Source organism: Apodemus sylvaticus, chromosome 1 (assembly GCF_947179515.1).
Source record: "Apodemus sylvaticus chromosome 1, mApoSyl1.1, whole genome shotgun sequence".
Taxonomy (NCBI): Eukaryota; Metazoa; Chordata; class Mammalia; order Rodentia; family Muridae; genus Apodemus; species Apodemus sylvaticus.
In genome coordinates this window covers 116,107,578-116,129,279 of record NC_067472.1, presented here as the reverse complement: position 1 = coordinate 116,129,279, position 21,702 = coordinate 116,107,578, and the positions used below count along the sequence as shown (strand labels likewise).

General features: G+C 44.1%; 1 protein-coding gene across 1 annotated transcript in view; it reads right to left on the bottom strand.

Moving 5' to 3' along the window:
- The window catches only part of Ccdc83 (coiled-coil domain containing 83), a 35,650-nt gene extending 15,402 nt beyond the window's left edge, over positions 1-20,248 (bottom strand). The window contains exons 1-5 of the mRNA XM_052177581.1: positions 20,148-20,248; positions 12,619-12,703; positions 9,046-9,211; positions 5,104-5,271; positions 1,488-1,579 (exon numbers count right to left, since the gene is read on the bottom strand). Coding sequence (XP_052033541.1) covers positions 1,488-1,579; positions 5,104-5,271; positions 9,046-9,211; positions 12,619-12,703; positions 20,148-20,248 — 612 coding nt within the window. The remainder of the gene's footprint in view (positions 1-1,487; positions 1,580-5,103; positions 5,272-9,045; positions 9,212-12,618; positions 12,704-20,147) is intronic.
- Positions 20,249-21,702: the final 1,454 nt, after the last annotated feature.

The following is a 21,702-nucleotide window of genomic DNA, read 5'->3' as shown; positions in this document are numbered from 1 at the left end:
AGGCAGCTAATAGGTGGAAAACTCATTGAAGCACTCATGGGGTGGGCTTTGCATGGTAATACTGAGAGCCAGGGTCTGGAAGAGCTGCAAACCGAACCTGGGTCCCTCTGTTCTGTGCAGGTCACTGTTCTATAGGCAGTCATCCTGTTAGCAAGTCTCTACACCTTTCAGGATTGAGGAGAGATTTAAAGGTCCTTGAGATGAACACTTGACATTATAAGTAAGTTTGCTTTGTTTCATTTTGTGATGTGATATCTGCATAAACATTTTCAGTCATTTAAACTGTAATCAGATCACTTCGTGATGGAATTCAACAGTCAGACTCATCAAAAGGTGACCCAACAGCATGGACAGACACACCAGGGATCTGTTCCCATGACCCCTGCACACACACTGGGGATTGGTTCCCATAACTCCTGCAGACATACCCGAGATCCATTTCCATGACCCCTACAGACACACCAAGGATCAGTTCCCATAACCTTGGCAAACACACCGGGGATTGGTTCCCATGGCCCCCGCATCTTTGCACATCTGAACCACTGATGGAACTTTTGAGAATACTAGAAGCATAGGGCTCTGAATAAAGGGTATGATGTAGACAGGAATTCCCTTTTACTGATTTAGGAAGGAGTATAGAAGCACTGTGTGCATGTTTACTGTAAAACAAAGTAATCATACATGACTGGAAATTTCACCTTGAAACCCGATTTGCTAGCTACCGCCCCCCCCCTCTTTCCCCCTCCTTTTCTTTTTTGAGATATGGTCTCTTTGTAGCCCTAATTCTCTTGGAACTTGATATGGAGATCAGGCTGGCTTTGAACTCAGAGATTTACCTGCTTCTCCCAAGTGCTAGAATTAGATACATGTACCACCACACTTGGCTGTGTAGCCCAAATTTTAAAATCACAGGAACGTAAAGTGTATTCTCTTAGGCCTAGATATGTAAAAACAATAGTTTTTAGACAAATTATATTTCATTTAAAACACTTATTCTTAATATTTCACTACAGCCACATGAGACTTTTATAACTGAATAGTAAGTTACTTGCTCCTTGAGAGGTAGGATACTACTTAAACATTCTCATTTAATCCTTATGCTGCATCTCTAAGGTAAGTCTAATGGTCTCTGCTCTTTACATTAGAGCACAGAAATCCAGGAAAGTGCAGTAAGGGGTCCAGTTGCACAGCTTGTAAGTGTAGGGGCCCCACTATAAACTCCCTGGCCGCAGGACTTTTCTTCGGCAGTGATGATGCTGTTTTTATGTGTAGAGTGCTACGGATCAAACCTAGTACTTGCTAGGCATGCATTCTATCACTATGCTACATCCTGACCTCCCTTCTTGAGACAGACTATTTAGACCATGATCCTCCTGCCTCAGCCTTCCGAGTGTTGGGTTTACAGGCATGTACCGCCACACCCCTCAATGATAAACCACATGGAGGCGTAGGAAGTGTTGCTTTGTGTTAAGAGGGTTGGCACGTACCTGTGTGGCCCATTCTTTCCTCTGCTCCAGTTGGATCAATGTTTCTCTGATTATTCTCTTTCTAGTGTCTTCCAGGGTGAGTTTATACTGTTCTTTAGGAGGAAATCACAAGCCTTAGTGGGGCTGATCTGAGGTAAAATTGTGATGCTTATAAAGTCCAGTCCTCATCCCTCTCTCCCTCCTCTCTATATACTCCTCACCCCACCTCACCTCACCCCCAATTCTCAAGATAAAATTTTCTGAAACATCCATTTCTTCTCATCAGAAGAATTGCTCCCAGAATTTTGCTAACACCTTAGTCTGAAGTAGTGTAAGGTTTCCAATAATGTTTGTGTTTTCGAAGGATTCTTTTTCTAGAGGAAAACTCAAAACAATCTTTGTATGACATCCATCCTTTGGTTCACACAGCTTATGAGTTCACAGCCTCATTATGTACATCTGACTCCAACTAACTAGATTGCCAATGTTCCGGCACGCGATTCCCTGCGCAAGGAAGACACAGCGAGGAGAGAGAGGGGTGGCGGGAGGCAGCAGCCCTGAACCTGCGCTGAGTATGCAAGGCAGGGGACAGAGCTTAAGTGCAGGACTCCCTGTTCTCTTGGACAACCTTTCCTTTTAAACAAAGATTTATTTGAACCCAGGTATACATGTCACAGCACACGTGTGGAGGTCAGAGGATAGATAACTCCTGTGGTGTTGGTATCCTTCCATTTTGTTTTTCTTGTTTCTGCCACTATGCATAGGTGGCAATCCTCCTGTCTCAGCCTCTCCTCTCCCACTAAGAATGCCAGGATTACAAGTACATTCCACAGCATCCAAGTGTTTAAAGGGCGTTTCAGGGAGCAAACTGAGGTCCCGTGTGTGTGTGTGTGTGTGTGGCAAGTACTTTTACCCCTGGGCTATTTCTCCACTCCCCTTTTCACATCTTTTTAGGCCAATCTCCCATGACCCCTAACTGTAATCCAGTTCTTTAATCAAGATGCTGTTGAAGACACTGAGATGTTCCTGATTAAACTGGACAAAGAGGTCTGTCTTTAGCCACGTTCATCCTCTGGAGGAAGCGAGACTTCAAGTAAGAAAATTACCTTTCCAGAGGGTGATGTGTGGGTAGAGTCAAACCCTCTGTTTGAGACAAGAGGAATTCTTTGGGCAAAGTCTAGCTAAGGTGACGTAGTGAGCAGTGAGGTCTCTGTGCCTTTCTAAAAGTTTAATGTGGTGATAGTCTAACTTAGCTGTTTATCAAATAATTATGACATGTATTCCCATTAGCTGCATTTTAGTTATGCCATATGCAAGATGATTATTTGAAAGTCAAGGTGTATTTTCTCATACAGAAAAATTTAAAAATCATGTTTTCTAGATTTGTGGACACATCCTTAAAGGTTTATCTAACTTATTCTCTAACTAAACAAAAAAATGCCGCACTGAGACTGCTGGAGACCCTAATTGCCATCAGGGCTCTGTTTCAAGGGATGGGGGATTTGTTTTTTGTTGTCACTTGAGAAATATTTATTTTCTGGGGAAAAAAGCTTTCCAGCAAAATACAAAAATTATCTTTGAAACCTAGATAATCTTCTTACCCTCAAACAGTTTTTTAATTTTTTAAACTGAAATAGAATTACCTCACTTCCCTCTTCCCTTTCCTTCCTCAAGCCTGTCCGGTTTCTCCTCCCCAAAGCCTCTCATCCTCAGACTCTCAAGTTGATAGCCTCTTTTCCTTTGATTATATTTGTTCACACACACACACACACACACACACACAGACACACACATACACACACACACACACACATACACACACACACACACACACAATGTATGTCCAAATATATATAACCTGCTATGTCCAATTTTTATCGGTATGTATATGGTTTCAAGACTGAACACTCTGTATTGGACAATCAATAAGGAGGAGGGGTTATCCCTGGGGAGATGCTAATTCTTCTTCTCCCATCGATAGTTGCCTGAAGTTCTTTGTCTATAGATGGCACGCTGTGGTGTTGGGGAAATTTTCTTAACAGACCAGGACAGCTACAGCAGACCTCGGGGATCTTGGTCTGATAGGAAGGAAATGGCGGGTCTAGTCTTCCAATAGCCAAACTGCTACTTGAGCAAGCGTCCACATCCTCATCTGTGCTGAAAGTGAAATGACTCTCAGGTGGAGTGTGTGTGTGTGTGTGTGTGTTGCTATTCCCATGAAAACAATACATTTTGAAAAAAATATTTTGGAGAAACTGAATGCGGCCAACTGCCAGCCATTGGTGGGCAGCGTCTGAGGTTCCGCTGTGGCAGCCGGGAAAGGCTCTGGAGCAGTGAGAGATGAGAGCCTACCCGGGGTGGACGGGCCAGGAATAAGATTGTGTGGGGAATGAGAAAAGAGAGTGAAGCGGGTTTGGGGAGCTAGTGTAGCCTGACAGCTGGAAAGCAAGAAACAGAGCTCTGCGGCATCCTAGACAGCGCATGCGCATCCACACAGCCCGCCTGTTCTCACTTTCCTTTGAGTATCATGACTATTCGACCCTTCCAGTCCATCTAATGAAATGACTTTCTTTGATTCAGGCCCTGGCCCAAAAAATTGATGCTGACTGTTTATATAATTTTCAAACGCAATCATTTAAAAGTTGCTGTGGGTCAGAACTTTAGCTGTAATCATTTATTTTTTTTATTCTTAGCATAAAAAAAAAAAAGAAATCACAAAACCTGGAATAGGCTAACATGGCAATTATTTTCTGTAAATTACCCAATGTGGATAACTGAATATATCCTGAAGGTCTAGTTCCACTGCTGTAGTAACACTGAAAGGTGAAATGAATACTTTATCATGTTCTAAGCTCTATGTGGCATCCTATGGATGGTTTTAAAAAAAAAAAGCAGAGTGTGCAGCACAGGCTATTGTGAAGCTCTCATGGCTGCCTAATGTGGTTCAGTTGTGCTTTCTGTGCCATGATGCTTGCTAATCACTCCTATGCTGAAGACAGCCAAAGAAAACAGGGGTATGCAGACATCTTCCTGGAAATGTTTGAGACCCTGCAAGCAAGAGCTTGGAAGATTGTGAGTTTGTGCTCCAAGACTCTCCGATGTTTGAGCTGGCCGATCTATGGCGCTCACCTTGGAGAAGTTAACCCCAAACCCTGCGGGCTAGTGCTTGTCGGCCAACATTTTACCTTCCAGCTGTTTCTGACTCCGCTTTGGTTTCTCTCTCCCACGGTTTGTGGAAACTGTGGGGTGGCCCTTTACTCATTTGACCAATGCTGTCGCAAGCTCATGTCCAAACCCTGGTCCTCGTTCTAGGCTGACTCTCCTGTCATGAGGAGTGTTTGTATAGGTTCTTTAGAAGACTGCCTTCCCCCTTTGTCTGTGGACCTGCGTCTATAGTCCTTTGACGCAGGAAACACGCTGTCCATTGAAATTGATAACAAATTTTCCTTTGGCCCTTGGTCCTCAATGCCCACCCACCTTCTCTGCACCCAACTAAAGCACAGTCTCTGGATTTTGTGGGCTCACAGATGGTTGTCCTGTTTTGATAACGAATGGTTTGGAGGAAGTGCCTGGCTTTTTGTCTTCTAAACACAGCTCACCATTTTACTGAATTTGAGCTAACTCTGTCTCAACTGACCTGACATTTTCTCTGCATTTTCTTTAACTGTGTCGATGTCATTTTGTAAGGAAACAATGAGTTGAGCATGCTGAGCGCTCCCCACATTCTTGTACTCTTCCCAATATTCCTTTTCACTGAGCTTTTCAAGAAACAGCTTCTCAGCCTCATTTATTTGTATGCGCATTTCTGTTGGAAAGAAAAACAAGCCATGTGTCATTTCCATTGTCCTTAGAACCATTGGATGGTACAGTCTGCTTTTACAAAGTTAAGATCAGGTACTAAACTGCAAGTAACTCTTAAATACTGTGGTGCCTTGAATAGGTATGGCCACCATAGACTCACGTGTTTGAATGCTTGGCCCACAGAGAGGAAACTATGAGAACGTATGGCCTTGTTGGAGGGAGTGTGTCACTGTGGGGTCAGGCTTGGAGGTCTTCTATGATCAAGCTACACCTAGTGTGGCACACAGTCTCCTTCTGCTGCCTGTGGATCAAGATGTAGAACTCTCAGCTCCTTCTCTAGCGCTTTATCTGCTTGGAAGCCACCATGCTTCCCCCCATGATGACAATGGACTACACCTCTAAGCCAGCCTCAATTCAATGTTGTCCTTTATAAGAATTGCTGTGATCATGGTGTCTCTTCACAGCAAAAAAAAAAATCCTAACTAAGACAAAAGCAACATGTGCAATTTTTGGAAATCTAAACTATTCAAATTATTAGATATTTTTCATGTTAATATCTAAGAATAATTAAACTTTCAACTCTAAAGTGGAATCATTTAGGACTATGTAATTGAAAGATTACATATGTCTAGGAATGCACAAACTAAGATCTGTGATTGTTTCATAAGGGTCCCTATGTACTCAGTTGTTCATGGCATATGATGTCTTTGTAAAAAAATAATTTATTTCAATTGTTTATTATATGCGTATGGGTGTTTTTGCCTGCATGTATGTGTACCACATGTATACCTAGTACCTGAGGAAGCCAAAGATGCCATCAGATCCTCTGGGGCTAGAGTTATGGATGGTTGAAAGCCACCATGTTGGTGCTAGAAACTAAATCGAAGTTTTCTGAAAAAAACAGTCAGTGCCCTTATGTACTGAGCCAACTCTCCAGCCCTCTACAGTTTCTTATACAGAGTGTTTTTTTCCCAGTCATTACACATCTGAGGAAAAATGATTTCAACCTCTGTTCCTTTTCAATTTCTTGGCAGAGGATGGCCCTGCTCTCCCTCCCAAGTGCTGGGATTACAGGCATGCTTAACAACGACAACCACTTTTATTAGTCAGTTGTTTGAATCAGTCATCAAAATTTTATTTTTTGACTTTTCTTTGAGAAATGATAGCATGGACAGTCAGAAACATGTATTCTATTCTCTCACATTACAAGTCTGCAGAGTGAAAGATGAGTTCTCCGATTAAATCTTCACAAATATTAAACTATTTCACACCTATAACCCCTTGGCCTGACTGGAGCACTTACTGAGTGTGATGTTTTATTCAGTTCACCTAAGTATAATATTGCAGAATGTCTTTAAACATTCTGTATGAAGCACAGCTCAGAACCACATACAGTGAACCTCACAGAAGCCTGGCTCACTCCTCACACTAGCTAGTTTGAGAGTCTCTTGAAGGCAACACTAGACTAACCGTCTCTGTAAATCAAGCCTTCATAGACCTGATAATTAACTGATTGACTTAGTAAGTGTTTACTTAAGGGAATGCCCTTCAGTCCAGAGGTCTATGGAACCCTGGGCATGGTTTCCCCAGCCACACAAAGACATACATAAGACCATACAACACCCTAAAATGATGCTTGTTAATGCTGTTAAACAGTCATGAAAATCAGATGAGCAACTGTCTTCTCATTTGGCAGACTGCTACTGTCTGAGTCCTGTGCTGCATTTGGCTATTTTGGGGAGGATCAGTAGATGTCATGGGAGTTTTAGAGAGAGTCTGATGAACATACCAATTGGTTTATTTTGACTCCCCTTGTCATCATCTGCTCCCTTCCTTAATTTCTGTGGCAAAAATCCCTTTGGAAGCGTCACACGTCTTGCCTTACCTTCTACTAAGTCACCCAACTTGGTCCCCATTTAGCATGTATCCTGATTGCTATTTTGTGTTGGCTTGACATGCCCCAGAGTCATTTTGGAAGTAGGAACCTCAGTTGAGAAAAGGCCCCTGTCAGGTTGACCTGTGGGAAAGCATTTTCTTGATTGGTAGTTGATGTAGAAGGGCCCAGCTCACTGTGGCGGGTGTCAGCACTGGGCAGGTGGTCCTGAGTGGTGTGAGAAAGCAGGTGGCAAGAGTAAGCCATGGGGGCGGGGGGGAGGGGCAAGTCAGTGAACAGCAGTCCTCTATGGCCTCTGTTCCACTTCTGGCTTTGAATCCCTGCCCTGACTTCCTCCCAAGGATGGACTGTGGCCTGAGAGTTGTAAGCTGGAACAAACACTTCTTCCCCAAGTTTCTTTTGGTTATCATGTTGTATCACAGCAATAGAAATCCCAAGACAACATGGCATCTTCGTGCTCAGTCCCCCCATGCTAGCAGGTGCACCTCAACGGGAACCATTGCCAGAAAGTGATTTAGCCAGAGTACTTGGCTATTCTTTAAGATGCCATTCCCAATGCAGGGTTTTGGAAATGTTTAAAGGAACTGTGGGATAAGGGATCAGGAATAAAAAAGTGCACATATCAGAACTGCACAAATCCAATTGGCAGAAGGGTCATGTGTTTCTAGTAGTAAGAGTGTGTCTTGGCTCTTCTTCTGCCCTCCCCAGCATCATTTCCCTGGTTCCTCTTTCCCAGGTCTAAGCTGTTTTTCTCCAATCCAGCAAGGGCTTAATTACATGAGGCTAGGGGAAGGGGTTCCCATGATTGCATTAACTTTTTTTAAAATTTCTTTTCTGTATCTGTAATTTTATAATGTGTTTATATGCAGAAGATTTCATCTTGGGGGTATATTGAAATTAAATCTATATTCAGTCTATTTTTTAAAGATTTAATTTATTTATTATATATAAATTCACTGTAACTGTCTTCAGACACACAAGAAGAGGGCATCAGATCTCATAGAGATGGTTGTGAGCCACTGTGTGGTTGCTGGAATTTGGATTCAGGAACTCTGGAAGAGCAGTCAGTGCTCTTATCAGCTGAGACATCTCTCCAGCCCCGATTGCATTAACTTTATCTATGCCCAAATCTAAAACAAGCTAAGGTTAGCAAAGTCCTCTAAGGACAGAGCTTCGTGGAAAAGAACACCCCAGAGTATGTTTAACAGGACCTGAGCAGGACCAAGGGGCAATCGAGCCCATCCTTTATAATTGTCCTAGTCCTCCTCACTGTCACTGTCCCAGTTCTCCCCCTCCCTGTCACTGTCCTAGTCCTCCCCATCCCTGTCATTGCCCTAATCCTCCCCACTTGTCACTGTCCCAGCCCTCCCCCGTCACTGTCCCAGTCCTCCCCCCTCAGTGTCACTGTCCTAGTCCTCCCCCTCACTTGTCATTGTCCTAGTCCTCCCCACTTGTCACTGTCCCAGTCCTCCCCCTCAGTGTCACTGTCCTAGTCCTCCCCCTCCCTGTCACTGTCCTAGTCCTCCCCATCCCTGTCATTGCCCTAATCCTCCCCACTTGTCACTGTCCCAGCCCTCCCCCGTCACTGTCCCAGTCCTCCCCCCTCAGTGTCACTGTCCTAGTCCTCCCCCTCACTTGTCATTGTCCTAGTCCTCCCCACTTGTCACTGTCCCAGTCCTCCCCCTCACTGTCAGTGCCCTAGTCCTCCCCCTCACTTCCTCCAGGGCCTCTCCTCACTTCCTTCCTTCCTTCTCCTGTCTTTATACCAATATGGATTGTGGAGGAGATGATATCATTTGATATGCAGTCGCGCATTAGAAGGCAAAGACATTAACCCACAAATGAATACAACACTGGTGACAATTTTCTAAGTTCCTAGCTTACCTTTCAAGTTTGCCTCCTGGTTTCTTTCAAACTCCCATTTTTCCTTCATTGCCTCCTCCACATCCTCTCTTGTTACGACTGGTGCCCCATCCAGCTTCTCCTCCTCCTTCAGTTCCTTTATGAGATTCTTTATGTGCCAATTCTGTTCCTCCTTCAAGCGTCTATTCTGCCATAGAGACCAACGGTAGTTAAACACATCTGCTCAACTGTTAAGACCATTTACCTAGAACGCAGGCACACGCTGAGGCTTGAAGTACTACCTCTAGTAGCTTAGAGAACACATAAGATTCAAAACAAAATAAAATCAGTGCAGTAGCCATCAGTAGAGTGTAATATTTTTAAAGAATATGTTATCAACTTATGGGTCTATCACCCTCCCATAGGTTCCATGAACATGGTGCCAATTTTTTTGAACTTTTCATTGACCCTGCTTTTGTCTAGACTCCCTAACTTAGTTATCCACCATGTATCAAGTCAGATGCTGGACACTAAAATGATATCTATTAGCATAACAGAGAGAAGTCCTGCTTTTATGGACTTGCCACTTTTGTTTGCTTTCATCACAGATGACATAATTCATAATCTTGCTTTAGTATGAAGGTCATTCACCATTCTAAATGTTACAGTTGAAATAAAAAGCAAGTTATCTCTTTCTTTCTTTCTTTCTTTCTTTCTTTCTTTCTTTCTTTCTTCTTCTTCTTCTTCTTCTTCTTCTTCTTCTTCTTCTTCTTCTTCTTCTTCTTCTTCTTCTTCTTCTTCTTCTTCTTCTTCTTCTTCCTTCTTCTTCTTCCTTCTTCTTCCTTCTTCTTCCTTCTTCCTTCTTCTTCCTTCTTCTTCCTTCTTCTTCTTCTTCTTCTTCTTCTTCTTCTTCTTCTTCTTCTTCTTCTTCTTCTTCTTCTTCTTCTTCTTCTTCTTCTTCTTCTTTCTTCTTCTTCTTTCTTCTTCTGACCGATGCTTCTAGGATGCATATTTAACTGACTTGAAGTTTATTCTTGCCACTGTTGTCTTACTGGGTGTATCAGGGAATCAAAATTGAGAGAAGAAGCCATGCACCAGGCTGCCCTTTGGTAGTTACCAACGTGAGTATTTCGCAGTGATGTCAGCGGTCCCAGCAAATGACTTGAATTTATGAGAAAACACAAGAGCAGCAACACAAGTAACTGCACGGGTAAATCTGAAACTTATGTACTTAGACTTTCTGTAATTATTTTATGTGAAAAATACCAGTGTGGAGCAGTAAACACAGACCTACGCTTCATTACCAACCAATCAACCCCAATTTATAAAGCGTGTTTTATATGATAATACAAATGAGGAGGGATGTTACTGAGATCGAGTTGGTATTGATCTTAATTAGATTACTATTAATTAGGATGCTAATTAGAATCCTCACAGAAGTCACTAAGAAAATAACTAAGATGTGATAAAAGAAATGATGGTTAAAAGGGTACATTAGAAAACGCATAACACAAAAGACAGTAATGGAAGAATAAAAGTAAAACGAACATGAGACACAGAAGACAGAAAGGCACGTGTGGCAGTACACACCTCTCATCCCAGCACGTGGAAGGTAAAGGCTGGGAAAGCAACATCTTAATCCGACCTGGGGCTCTTCCCTTAACCATGCCTGACTTGGGAGGGCCAGTGCTGGCCAGTGAAGCGTGTGCAGTAGCTCCTTTGAAGGCAGCTCTTCCTCTTCTTCCACACTTTGATCGTCCTGGATGGAACCTCCAGAATATTGACGAGGCTTCTTTTAGCTCTTACTGTTTACCTGCTTTAATTCTTGTTACAAATACTGCCACTGTGACACCTCAGAGTCATAGGCATATTGCCAGAGGCTTCTCAAGTCTCACAGATCAGCATGGAATGGACAGGTGCTGCCATTTTCCAAGAGGTAAACTGAGGCTGTAGGGGTCTGGGAATCACTGCACAAACCTACCAGACGCCGATCTCAGTCAAACAGGGGTGGTTTATTGAACACCACACCCCAAGACTGATTGATCAGGGCCGAAGTGCAGACTCAGGAGCTGAACTTCAATACCTAGCTAGAATTTATAGAGCTTTTAAGTCTAAGATACTCAAACGTCTGTGACAAGTTATTTCACCATCAGGTTTTATGGATAAGGGATTTCCTTAGGAACACGTCTTTGTGGTACACTTATCCTGCTCCCATTGGTTGGGTTATTCAACTGTGACAGGGGACCTGCCCTATCTAACATTCATGTTTTAACTCACCAACTAGAATGTCAGTTACCTATGTCCATGTCTCTTTCTGCCAAGTAGGATGCTGATTCCCAAGGAGGTCTTGGGAACTTAAACTTTACTCAAAATGGAAGTCTTACTCCAAATAACCTTTTATCTTGGTGCAGGTGTCTCTCTTATGTTGGGGTCCATCCCAGGGGTGGCTTATAAAAGCAAAACCATAAAAGCTCTTACATAGGTGCTGGAAGTGCTGCCTGGCAGTTGGTTTGGGTTCAAGCTTACAGTGGCTAACTATACAAAGAAGTTCTAACTCACTCTGCTGTGATTGGTGTCCAAGAGCACAGAACATAGCAGAATATGCAATCAACTTGAACCTGAGAAAGTTTCCTAGTAACAGCAGTAACAACATAGGAGAAAGTTTCCTTATAACATTAGTAATGGCACAAAAATGGCAGGCTAGGTGGGTTCACAGTTACCCAGGCCTTAACATTCTACCTAGGCCTCAACATTCCACTTAGGCCTTAACAAGGCTGATGCCAATTTTTGCCAGAAAGCTGTCACTAAAAAGTTGAATAGTCAGGATGGGAGGTGATTCAGGACATTTGACTCCAAATTCCATTAAAATGTAAGGACACAGCCTTTAAAAACAAAAGCAGAGCCAGGAATGCTGCACGTGTGTAACCCCGGCATTCAGGAGGCTGGGACAGAGAAGTATGAGTCCCAGGCTAGACTTGCATAGGGAGATCCTATGCTGGGGTGGGGGAGGGGGCAGCAAAAAAGCCAAATAAAACAGTCAACTGTGGAAGTTCCCATACTATACAAAGCAAATCAGTGAAGGACAGTCGGTATTAGTATCTCTTTGCAGATGTGACGCCTGAGGGCATAAATTGGTCTCATAATCATTTACTGTTCATGGACATTATTTCTGTTGTAATGGACAGAGCCAGCATCACCTTGGTATTCCCATTAATCTCATTCTTAAACATTTTAATTGCCATGTATGTATGTATGTAGGTAGCTGTGCACATAGACACATGCCGCAGACCATATGTGCAGATCAGAGGAGCATTTGGGGGAGTCGGTCTCTCCTTCCACCATGCGGGCTCTGCAGAACAAACTCCGGGTTGCTGAGTTCGGAAGCAGGTGCTTTTGTGTCCTGAGCTGGTGGCCCTTAACCTGATTATCCTCAATACCATGGAGACAGTAGTGCTGGCTTGCCTCCCATGTGTGAAGAAAACTAATAAGTTATAAGTCAGCCGATTCCAAGCCCCAAAGAGCATGCTTTCTAGGGTGTGATCCATTATGATCCTACGTCACTCTTACTGTGCGCATGCTCTGTGCCTGCCTACCTCCTCTCGACGTTGCACTCACCCTCTCTTGGTACTTTTGATTCTTTTCCCTCAGCTTCTTGATCTGGGACATAAATCGCTCCACCGCATTCTCCTTTATTTCACGACTGTGGAGAAACAAGGATGCTCGGGTTAGTTTCCCCAGGAAGGATACTGAGGCTACATTTTCATTTTAAACTGAATTTAAACTAAGCAAGGCTGAGGGCAAGTGGACCGTGGAGTAACTAGGTACCTGGGCGTGCCCACTGATTTATGCTCCTACTGCATGTTCTCTTCCAAAGATTAAAGCTTCCCCATCACAGACGTTTCTTTAACACATACCAAGGATAGGTTTAATGACCACCCATCCATAGGAAAAATGGAAAGAGCAGGAAGGCTCAGGGGCGGGGCAACCGATGGCTATGCAGAGTGCTTGTGTATTCCGCATTTCCGAAAGGAAGTAAATCTTGGAATTCTGGGTCTGGTATTGAAGTAAGGTTATGGATATTACTTCACCCAAACTCCCTTTTTAATCTAAAGATAAAGTACCGAGGTTTTGCTCTTTACGATTTCTTGCCTCCTTGGTTGCAGGCAAATCAAATCTCAGGACCTAGAATTTCAGGCTGTCAGATAAAGCCTCACCCAGGTCTCTGTATTATTATGTGGAATAAAATGAGAAATCACATGTGAAGGGTGCCCTCAAGAGTGCTCATCAATTCTATGTGAATGTGAAATGCTACCAGGACTCTCTCTAAAACCTCATTTATCTACTTATGACCTTGTATACTTAGGAGAGGGAAAATTGAAGCTCCTTCCTTCCACAAGATGGGGAAAGGCAAAATGATGTTAGCCAATCACATAATGGCACTCCTCAAAAGGCAGGTGATTTGAGTACCCAGAATACTGAGTACCCAGAATACTGAGAACCCAGAATACTGAGTACCCAGAATACTGAGCTGGTCCTGCGTTCCCACTCCCCGTGTGGCTCACACAGCTGCTTTGGGCCTTGGCTTACTCTTCTATAAAACAAGATTAGGAGTGGCAAGATGCCTGGCTGGCATGCTCGATGCCATGTCTGACAACCTGAGTTCCATCCCGAGACCATGTGTACACACACACACACACACACATACACAGCAAATGAATATTTAAAAAAAAATCCATGGAGATGAGTTTCAGAGCTCATCAGTTTCAAACCTCCACCATTTGATACCCAGTCCTCCCTTTCATGAAGTCACAGACTCAATGACTGCCACTTGCCCCCCCCCCCCCCCATTGCTTTGGGGATGACAGAGATGGGTTACAACAAGACCTTCATGATCCTTGCCTTCAGGGACTACAATTTAGCAGATTCAGAGTGATTAGACAAACACTGTCTACACATTGAGGTGGACGCTAAGGGGGGCTGTGGTTGGGAAGGGAAGCGAGTGAAGGGCTGTGGTTGTGCAGGGCAGGAGAGCTGAGCTTTGCCTCTGGGTACGTAAAGCTTTGCTTCCAACTAAAGAAGCGACTTCTTGATACCCTTGTCTTCTGGTGTGTGTGTGTGTGTGTGTGTGTGTGTGTGTGTGTGTTTAGCAACTGAACACAGGGCCTCATTCATATCACACAAATGTTCTACCACTGAGTTATAGCTCCACCCTCTAGCTCTCATTTTTATGGATTAAAAAAATGAAGATATTATAAAAGTTATCTGAACTGTGCAGCTACTCGCATGCTTTCTGCAATGCTGTGTGGGACATGAAGCCTTGACAGGGAGGTTGGTAAGGTGGAGCAGGTGGAAACCCACAGACTCGGTGGGCACACACCTGAGGCTCAGATGATGCCCAGCACCCTGTCAGACTCCTCCTGCCTTGGAAGACGTGCAGTGCTTCTCACATAAAATGAAACGTGTTCTGTGGTCACAATAGGCTCCAGGCAGAGTTCTCCACGATGTACCCAGGGTCCCAGAGAGCTTGGCCAAGAAGCTTCCCTTCCCAGACATTCCCCCCTGCAGAAGATACTTAATCTCAGGCCCACCCCGAGAAGTGAGGTATGGTCTTAATGTATCCATTTTCCACCATGATAATAAGCTTTAGAACTATGGACTGTCTCTTTGGACAAGATCTTCTGTGAGGGACCTGGGGAAGGCCTTTATTTACAGAGCTGCAGCTTAATTCTCCCATAGAAGGCCTCTCTGTGCTCTCAGCCTGCTGCCTCCAAGCTAAGGACAATCATCCCTGCTGGGTGGGACAAGCCGGGGCTCCTCCCCCCCTCACTGCACCCCCCCCCAGGTTAGATACTGTCCCCAGCCTGTGGTCCCCAGACTCCATTCTCAGCTCTTCAGTGACTCCTAGTGCTGCCAGGAAGTCCAAGGGTCAGAGATCCCCATAGCCCTGCTTCTTTGAAAGTACAGCAACCCCCTAACCACCTCTGGCTTTCTCAGACTGTGCTTTCCCACTCCCAGAGCGATGTCACAGTGCTTCCTTACAGCCCAGTGTGGGAAAAGTGCAGTCAAACTCCCTGCCTTCTACCTCCCCAAGAGGCCATGCCTTGTGGCAGAGCAGGCACGATCCAACAATGTGGGAATAGGCAAATCTCAAATGTGTTTGTCTCCACCCGTTGAGTTGAGACCTTGAGGGACTGAATAGAGCGGCTCCCCCCCCCCCCCCCCCGCCCCGTACAGCTAAGAACTTTCCTTTGGAATGCCTGTCCACCCCAACCCAGGTATGGCATATAAAGTATATATACTAAACCTGTTCGCTGTTCATCTGAAATTCTACTTTAGTTGTTCAGCTTGTATTTTTATTTGTTACACCCCCCCAAAAAAGCCTCCAGCCTCTAAGCTGTGAATGTTTAGGACAAACGGCTTCGTCCCATGCTCACCCTGCAATATTCAGCAGTTCTTGGAGAATCCTGATCTGTTTCCTGCTTCCCTGGCCCCCTTGTGGAAACCATGGCAATTGAAGGTTTAATTTTAGACTTTCCTTTGCTTCCTGAAGAGGTGGACTTACCTAGAAGTATTGGAGCTTAACTTCAAGAATTCCACACTCTGGGCTGTTACGTGGAATTGTCTTCATTGTTTTCCAATATTTTCCCCTTTTATATGTCCCCATCAATGCCTTAGTATCCTCTATGTCATGCGGAGGGCTGAAGGAGGTGGCGTGATAAACCCAGATACATTACAGTGATTCTTTTGTTTTTCGTTTTTTTTTTCTCAAGAAAGGGTTTCTTTGTGTGGCTCTGATTGTCCTGGAACTTACTCTGTAGATCAGGCTGGCCTCAAACTCAGAAATCCGCCTGCCCCTGACCCCAGAGTGCTGGGAGTAAAGTCATGTGCCACTATGTCTGGCTCTTACAATGATCTTAAAAGGGTCTGGTGCGTAGTGTTGTCATGTGTCACCTCACCACTTCCTGCCCGTACTTTTAAAACGTTCCTTAGATACAAATTTCCCCTTCCATGAAAGATCATTGGAAATTTGAGGCTGAACACAAACTTAAAATTTTTATTTTATGTGCAGACTCATATGTGTACCACTTGTGAGTCTGGTGCCCATGAAGTCAGACGAAGGGATTTGGGTCCCCTGGAACTGGAGTTGCAAATGGGCGAGAGTCACCATTTGTGTGCCAGGAATTGAATCCAGGTTCTCTGGAAGAACAGCAAGTGTTCTTAACCCCACAGCTATCTTTCCAGCCCTAAGAAAAATAACTTTTTAAAGTTTGAGTATTTTTAGTGTATGTTTTCACCTAAGATGTGTTTAAAAGTTAGTGCACAGAAATGAACAATTTAGAATTCAATAAATACATAATTTTACTAATCTAATAAATCAGAAGATGTATTTCAACTTCAAAACATTCTATTTTTCTATTTAAAAAAATTATACCTAAATCTGTATCTAGTCACCTATATTGTAGAAAGCCAAAGAAAAAGTGTAAAGGATAAAATAAAAACCATTGTCAGAAGAAATCACTTAAGTATCAGCTCTTCAAAGAGTAACCTTCCAGGGAAGCTCGTGGCCTTATTTTCTTGCAGGAGAGTCCCTGTGAGCATGGAAGTGCCTGATCAGAAGACAGGGCTGTGGTAGGTACGACTGTTAGCACACATTTGTCGGTGGGCGAGACAGCATCAGGTTCATGGTAGGCATTTCAACGCCCAGATGGGCACTCTAAATTTTTATCCTCTACATCGATGAGTGGAGCAGTGTCTTAGTCTTAGCTCTGTGAGTTCGATTCTACACTCAGATAGGACTCCACACTGACTGATACTCAAGAAAGAGACCCCAAGTTTACCCTGTTTACCAGCTGTGCCAGGCAGCGCAGAGACAGGCACACGACTTCCAGTATTCAGGGACTGTTGAGGAAGAACCAAGCAGAAAGCACATCTGGTGTTTTCCTCCATCTCGGCTCTAAGTGCTTTTGAAGTGGAACTTAAAGGTTCTTTGGGAAGTCAATTGTGTTGGATGGGCTTTTGCTGGGGCGAATGTGAAGGAATGTTTCACTGAAGCAGACACAGGTGAAAGAATGTTCTCTGCTAAAGCAGCTAGTTGAAAGGGCACACAGTGAAGGATTCCTTGCTAAGGACATGCCTGTATTGGTCCGCCTTACACTGCAGAGTTGAGCTCCATTTGTCAGGACTCCACAGAGAAAAAGGTACTTCAAAACTTGTGGTGGTATGCTGCGGCTTCTTGCCACCTCCGTGGACCTGGGCACATTGGCGGAGTGATGTCGGCTGAGACCGACTCACATGGAGTTTTGCTAAAACTCACATGCTGAGACAAGACAGGTGGTGAGGCAAGACCTGTGGAGGACACGCGATGTTTGGAGGGAGGACAAACGGGACTGGACGGACAGTGACGGAGGCTGAGCTTGGCTCGCTGGTACAGCTGGCTGGGCGGGGCTTGTTGGTCTCTCATCTTCGCTGAGCTTCACTTTGATGAGAAAGGCACAGCACAGAACTTCTCCTGACATCCTTCCTGGTCCCCCGGATGACTTGTGCCGGGTCCGAGGCCTGGCTGCCTCTCTAGGTAATGGCGCCGCTGCTGATTCCAGTTTGCTCTCCCGACTCTACCGAACTGGACTGTTTGTGTATCCGTGAAGTGTTTGTGAGTGGACTGAGCTGGCGCTGCTGACCTGTGAACTAAACTGTCAATTTCCTGACAAGACAGACGGGAGTTGCTCTCAAGAACCATTTCTAAACAGGCCCAATTCCCCCTTTCCTTTCTCTTCCGTTACCTCTGGTGGGTGGTGGGCTAGAAGGGAGGTTAAAGTGTTTAAGGACCCTCATTAAAAATAGGCTTTGAAAAATTAAAGTTACGTGCTTTAACTGCTTGCTCCATATGAAAACAAACCCATCAACTACCCATCCAAATCATCTTTGGTTTCAAAACCTTTATTTGTACTTTCTAGTTTTAAAACCTATAACTAAGTACACATCCGTCTCTTTATATCTATTCTCAGTGTAGAAAATCTGGGTATAAAGGAGAAAACAGGAATCATTACTGAGAGATGATAGCTGCATAGATTAACCAAGGTACTAAGAATCATGTTTATACAAACAACCAAAAATAAAATCTCATAGTCTCATTTTCTTTGGAAGTATTGTTTTTTTGAAGTTCAGTTCTTCAGAAACCATGAATCACTATCCACTGTGGGCTTACTGCCTTATGACAACATGGGACAGGATGAGAAATACAAGATGCTGCCCAGGCAGTCCTCCTTCAGACGCTGAGAGGAGTCCAGGGCTACTTGCCATGTGGTAAAAGTTCTGTTACAGAGGAAGCCCAGAATAAGTGAATGGTCACCGGCAGAGCACGGGCCGGCAAGCCTTTGGCTCTTGTAGTCTGTCAGATTATTTAGTGTATTTTTACCAAACGACAGAGAACTCAGGCATGGGAATTATCTCTTCATGTGGGCCACCAGCTCCTGAGAAACTCTAGTGTTTGCCCCTTTGTAAACCCCCTGGTAAAGAGCGAAAAGACTGGCTGGCCTCTGTCAACCGCAAGGAGAACCAACTGTAATGATGTCATCACAAAACCACGGAGCAAGTGAGTCCAGGCTGTGATCGCAGAGCCTGGGTTTTCTGCACTGCTTACGAGAGAAGAAAGATTCCAGATACACAGGAAACACATGCAAATGTTACCTCAAGTATCTCAAGTAAGAACTGTCCCCAGTGGCTGTTTCTTTGCTAGAATTCTGACCCTTTATTCACTGCCTTCTAAAGATGTGAACACAAGTGAGAATTTCTGGAGAAGAGAATTTTCCTTGACCATTGATAATTTTCTTATTACAGATGTAGCCACTAGCGTCACAGGGTCCTATTTTCAACCATGCATTCCTCCGATAAATATTTTCTCTTTCCTCGTCTCAGCGTTTGTCACTTGCTCCAGCCCTGACACCACTGGAATCTGCCCCTGTCCTTTGTTCTGATGCTTGCTGTTTCTAGAACTAGGGTATGCTTTTTTCATACCCTGGTGTCTTTCTCATAAGCCACATTCTTCCACTGTCTCCATAACTGTCTTCATCCAGAGATCAACTCGCATGGCTCCCTCATCCTTGCTTTTCCAAACCCTCCAACGAGGCCAAGCCATTTTCTCCTTTACACATCTGTCTGCCATGGACCACGTGGTCCTGCTCACAGCCGTATCCTGGGTTCAGCACTTGTCTTGCACATGATAAACACACAAATATTTGTTGAATGAAAACATGAATGATTTCATTTTTGTCTGGAAATTTATGAACACTTGTCCATGAGTTCCCTAAAAATGACACATTGGAACACCTACCCAGTGCCAAAAGTTGACATTCTCAAGGGCTCAAGAGGCTATTTGTTGAAATAAGACATCTCCAGCTCCTAGGAGTGAGACATTATGAAATACTCTTATTAATAAACATAATTTTTAAGTCAAGAGTTGTTGCACACGCCTATAGTTCCAGAACTTAAGGGATCGAGGCAGGAAGATTGTCAAGAGTTCAAGGCTAAAAAGATTGTCCAAAAAGAGAAAAACAAAAACAAAAACAGAAATAAATCGAGGTAGACAGTGCCTGAGTAATGACAGCCAAGGTTCTCTCTCTCTCTCTCTCTCTCTCTCTCTCTCTCTCTCTCTCACACACACACACACACACACACACACACCTCTAAATTGCTTAGCTTTGATATGTAGTTGTTTAATATAATACAGGCTGGAATATCTAAGAAACGGGAAGGTTAATAAAGAGAAATGCCCTCTCTGACTCTCAGTTTACACCAACTATTTCACAGTGTACTCTAGGAGGGAAACCAGCAAGCCACTCTCTCCATAGGGAAAGAACACAGCACCACGGAGGGAGCCAATGCCACACGAAGGAGCGCCATGTCTCTCTCTCTCTCTCTCTCTCTCTCTCTCTCTCTCTCTCTCTCTCTCACACACACACACACACACACACACACACACACACACTGCTCAGCCTGTGCACACAGCAAAGCACACGGCATGACATCTCTAGTCTGTCTTGTTTTCTTGGCAGTGCTTAGCTGCGTGTCTCCCAGGCCCAGTCACTTCAGTCTTAACAGTGAGTGTGTCTGCGCGGGGCTGTTTTAGGTTCAGACGACAGACTTACTGATAGTCCAGCAGTGCCTCACTGACAGGCATCTTCGAGTCTTTTGGCGGGCTTTTTACCTCAAGTGGTTCCTTTTTACCTCCTTTTGCCGAGCTGTCCATGGTTCTGGTTGGCCACTACGACTCTACCTATGGAGTAAACAGACACAGGAAAGTGGATCAGCTCCATCTTGACCCCTCCACTTGTGCTGACTCTTGAAAATCACCCCTGGGGCTTAAGACTTGGCTATTTTATCCTGGTTACCTTCTGTCCCCGGATCTAACATCATCCACTAGGCGGGAGCACCAGAAACAGATGGATTCTTTAGTCTGGTGAGTTCTGCGCTTAGCCCAGATAGAACATCCCTGCATACTCCGATTCATCTGGAAGTGTGTGAGACGCAAATACTGTTAAGTTATCCACCTACACCCGTTGCCCATCGTCCTTCTCCATGACCGAAGGCCTACATTTCTTAAGCCAGTTATTTCTCCACAGTGTTTGACAATGCATAATGTGTGTGGCGGCGTCTCAAATGTTTATTTAAAATATTCCATGGAGGGCTTAAAAGACCATGAGAGCCAGGAGTCAGGGAGGACTGGGGCAAGATGGTGACAGGTCCAACGCATGAACCACAGAGATAGATGTTCAGGGCAAGCCCGAGTGATGGAGATACTCATGACCCCTCATCGCAGCTAAGGAGCTACCGACAGTTGGTGGCTACTAGGGAGAAAGCGTCTTATCCACTGTTGGATGGCTTCTCTACTCTTGTGACTAAGGACAGTACAAATTGTACTTACTAGGTTATAAGAAAAAGAAGAAGACATTGAAGTTGGGGGTTGGGAGTGGGAAGGGAGGGGAGGACCCGGGAGAAGTTGTAAAATATGACCAAAATACTCTGTATGCATTGAATGCAAAGAATAGAAAAATTATGTTTTAAAAAAAGATTTTGTTCTTTTTTCAAGAATCAAGACACAAGGGCCTGTAAGAAGTTTATTTGGCCAGGGTTGGTGCTATACAAATCGCAAATAAAAGCCTACTTTGGAGTATTTTTTTTAATGCCTAAGAGATTTACAAATTTGACTAACTTTAATAAGGGTGTTGCTTCATTAACTTTTCATAAACTATAGATTGTCTTTATATAAAATAATTAAATCGTCAACAGTAATTTTAAGAAAGGAAAACCAAGACCCACTGCTGACTGATGTTTGCACGAAGCAGGAGTGCCTCGTGGCTTTGGCTTAGGGATCAAAACACACTTTTCAGAGTACAGCTTTCCGTAGACATCCTCAACTAACTTCACTGCTCTCCTGAGATCAAGGGTCCGTCCTCTTAGCAACGCTTCTGGAGTTTGGTTTGGTGGGAAACATCTTGGGAATTGTTTACGTGATTGGGAGCTTTTTAGAGCAAGCATGGAATAAATCTCGGCAATGCTGTTTCTCTCCCTACGACAGACAATTGTTATCGAATAAATACCTGGGCAGGCGGAACAATTAGGCAGACATGGGTTTCAATCTTGGGCCCTATCACCCAGGTCTCGTTTGATCATCAGAAAGTTACTTAATCTCTTTGCACTTTA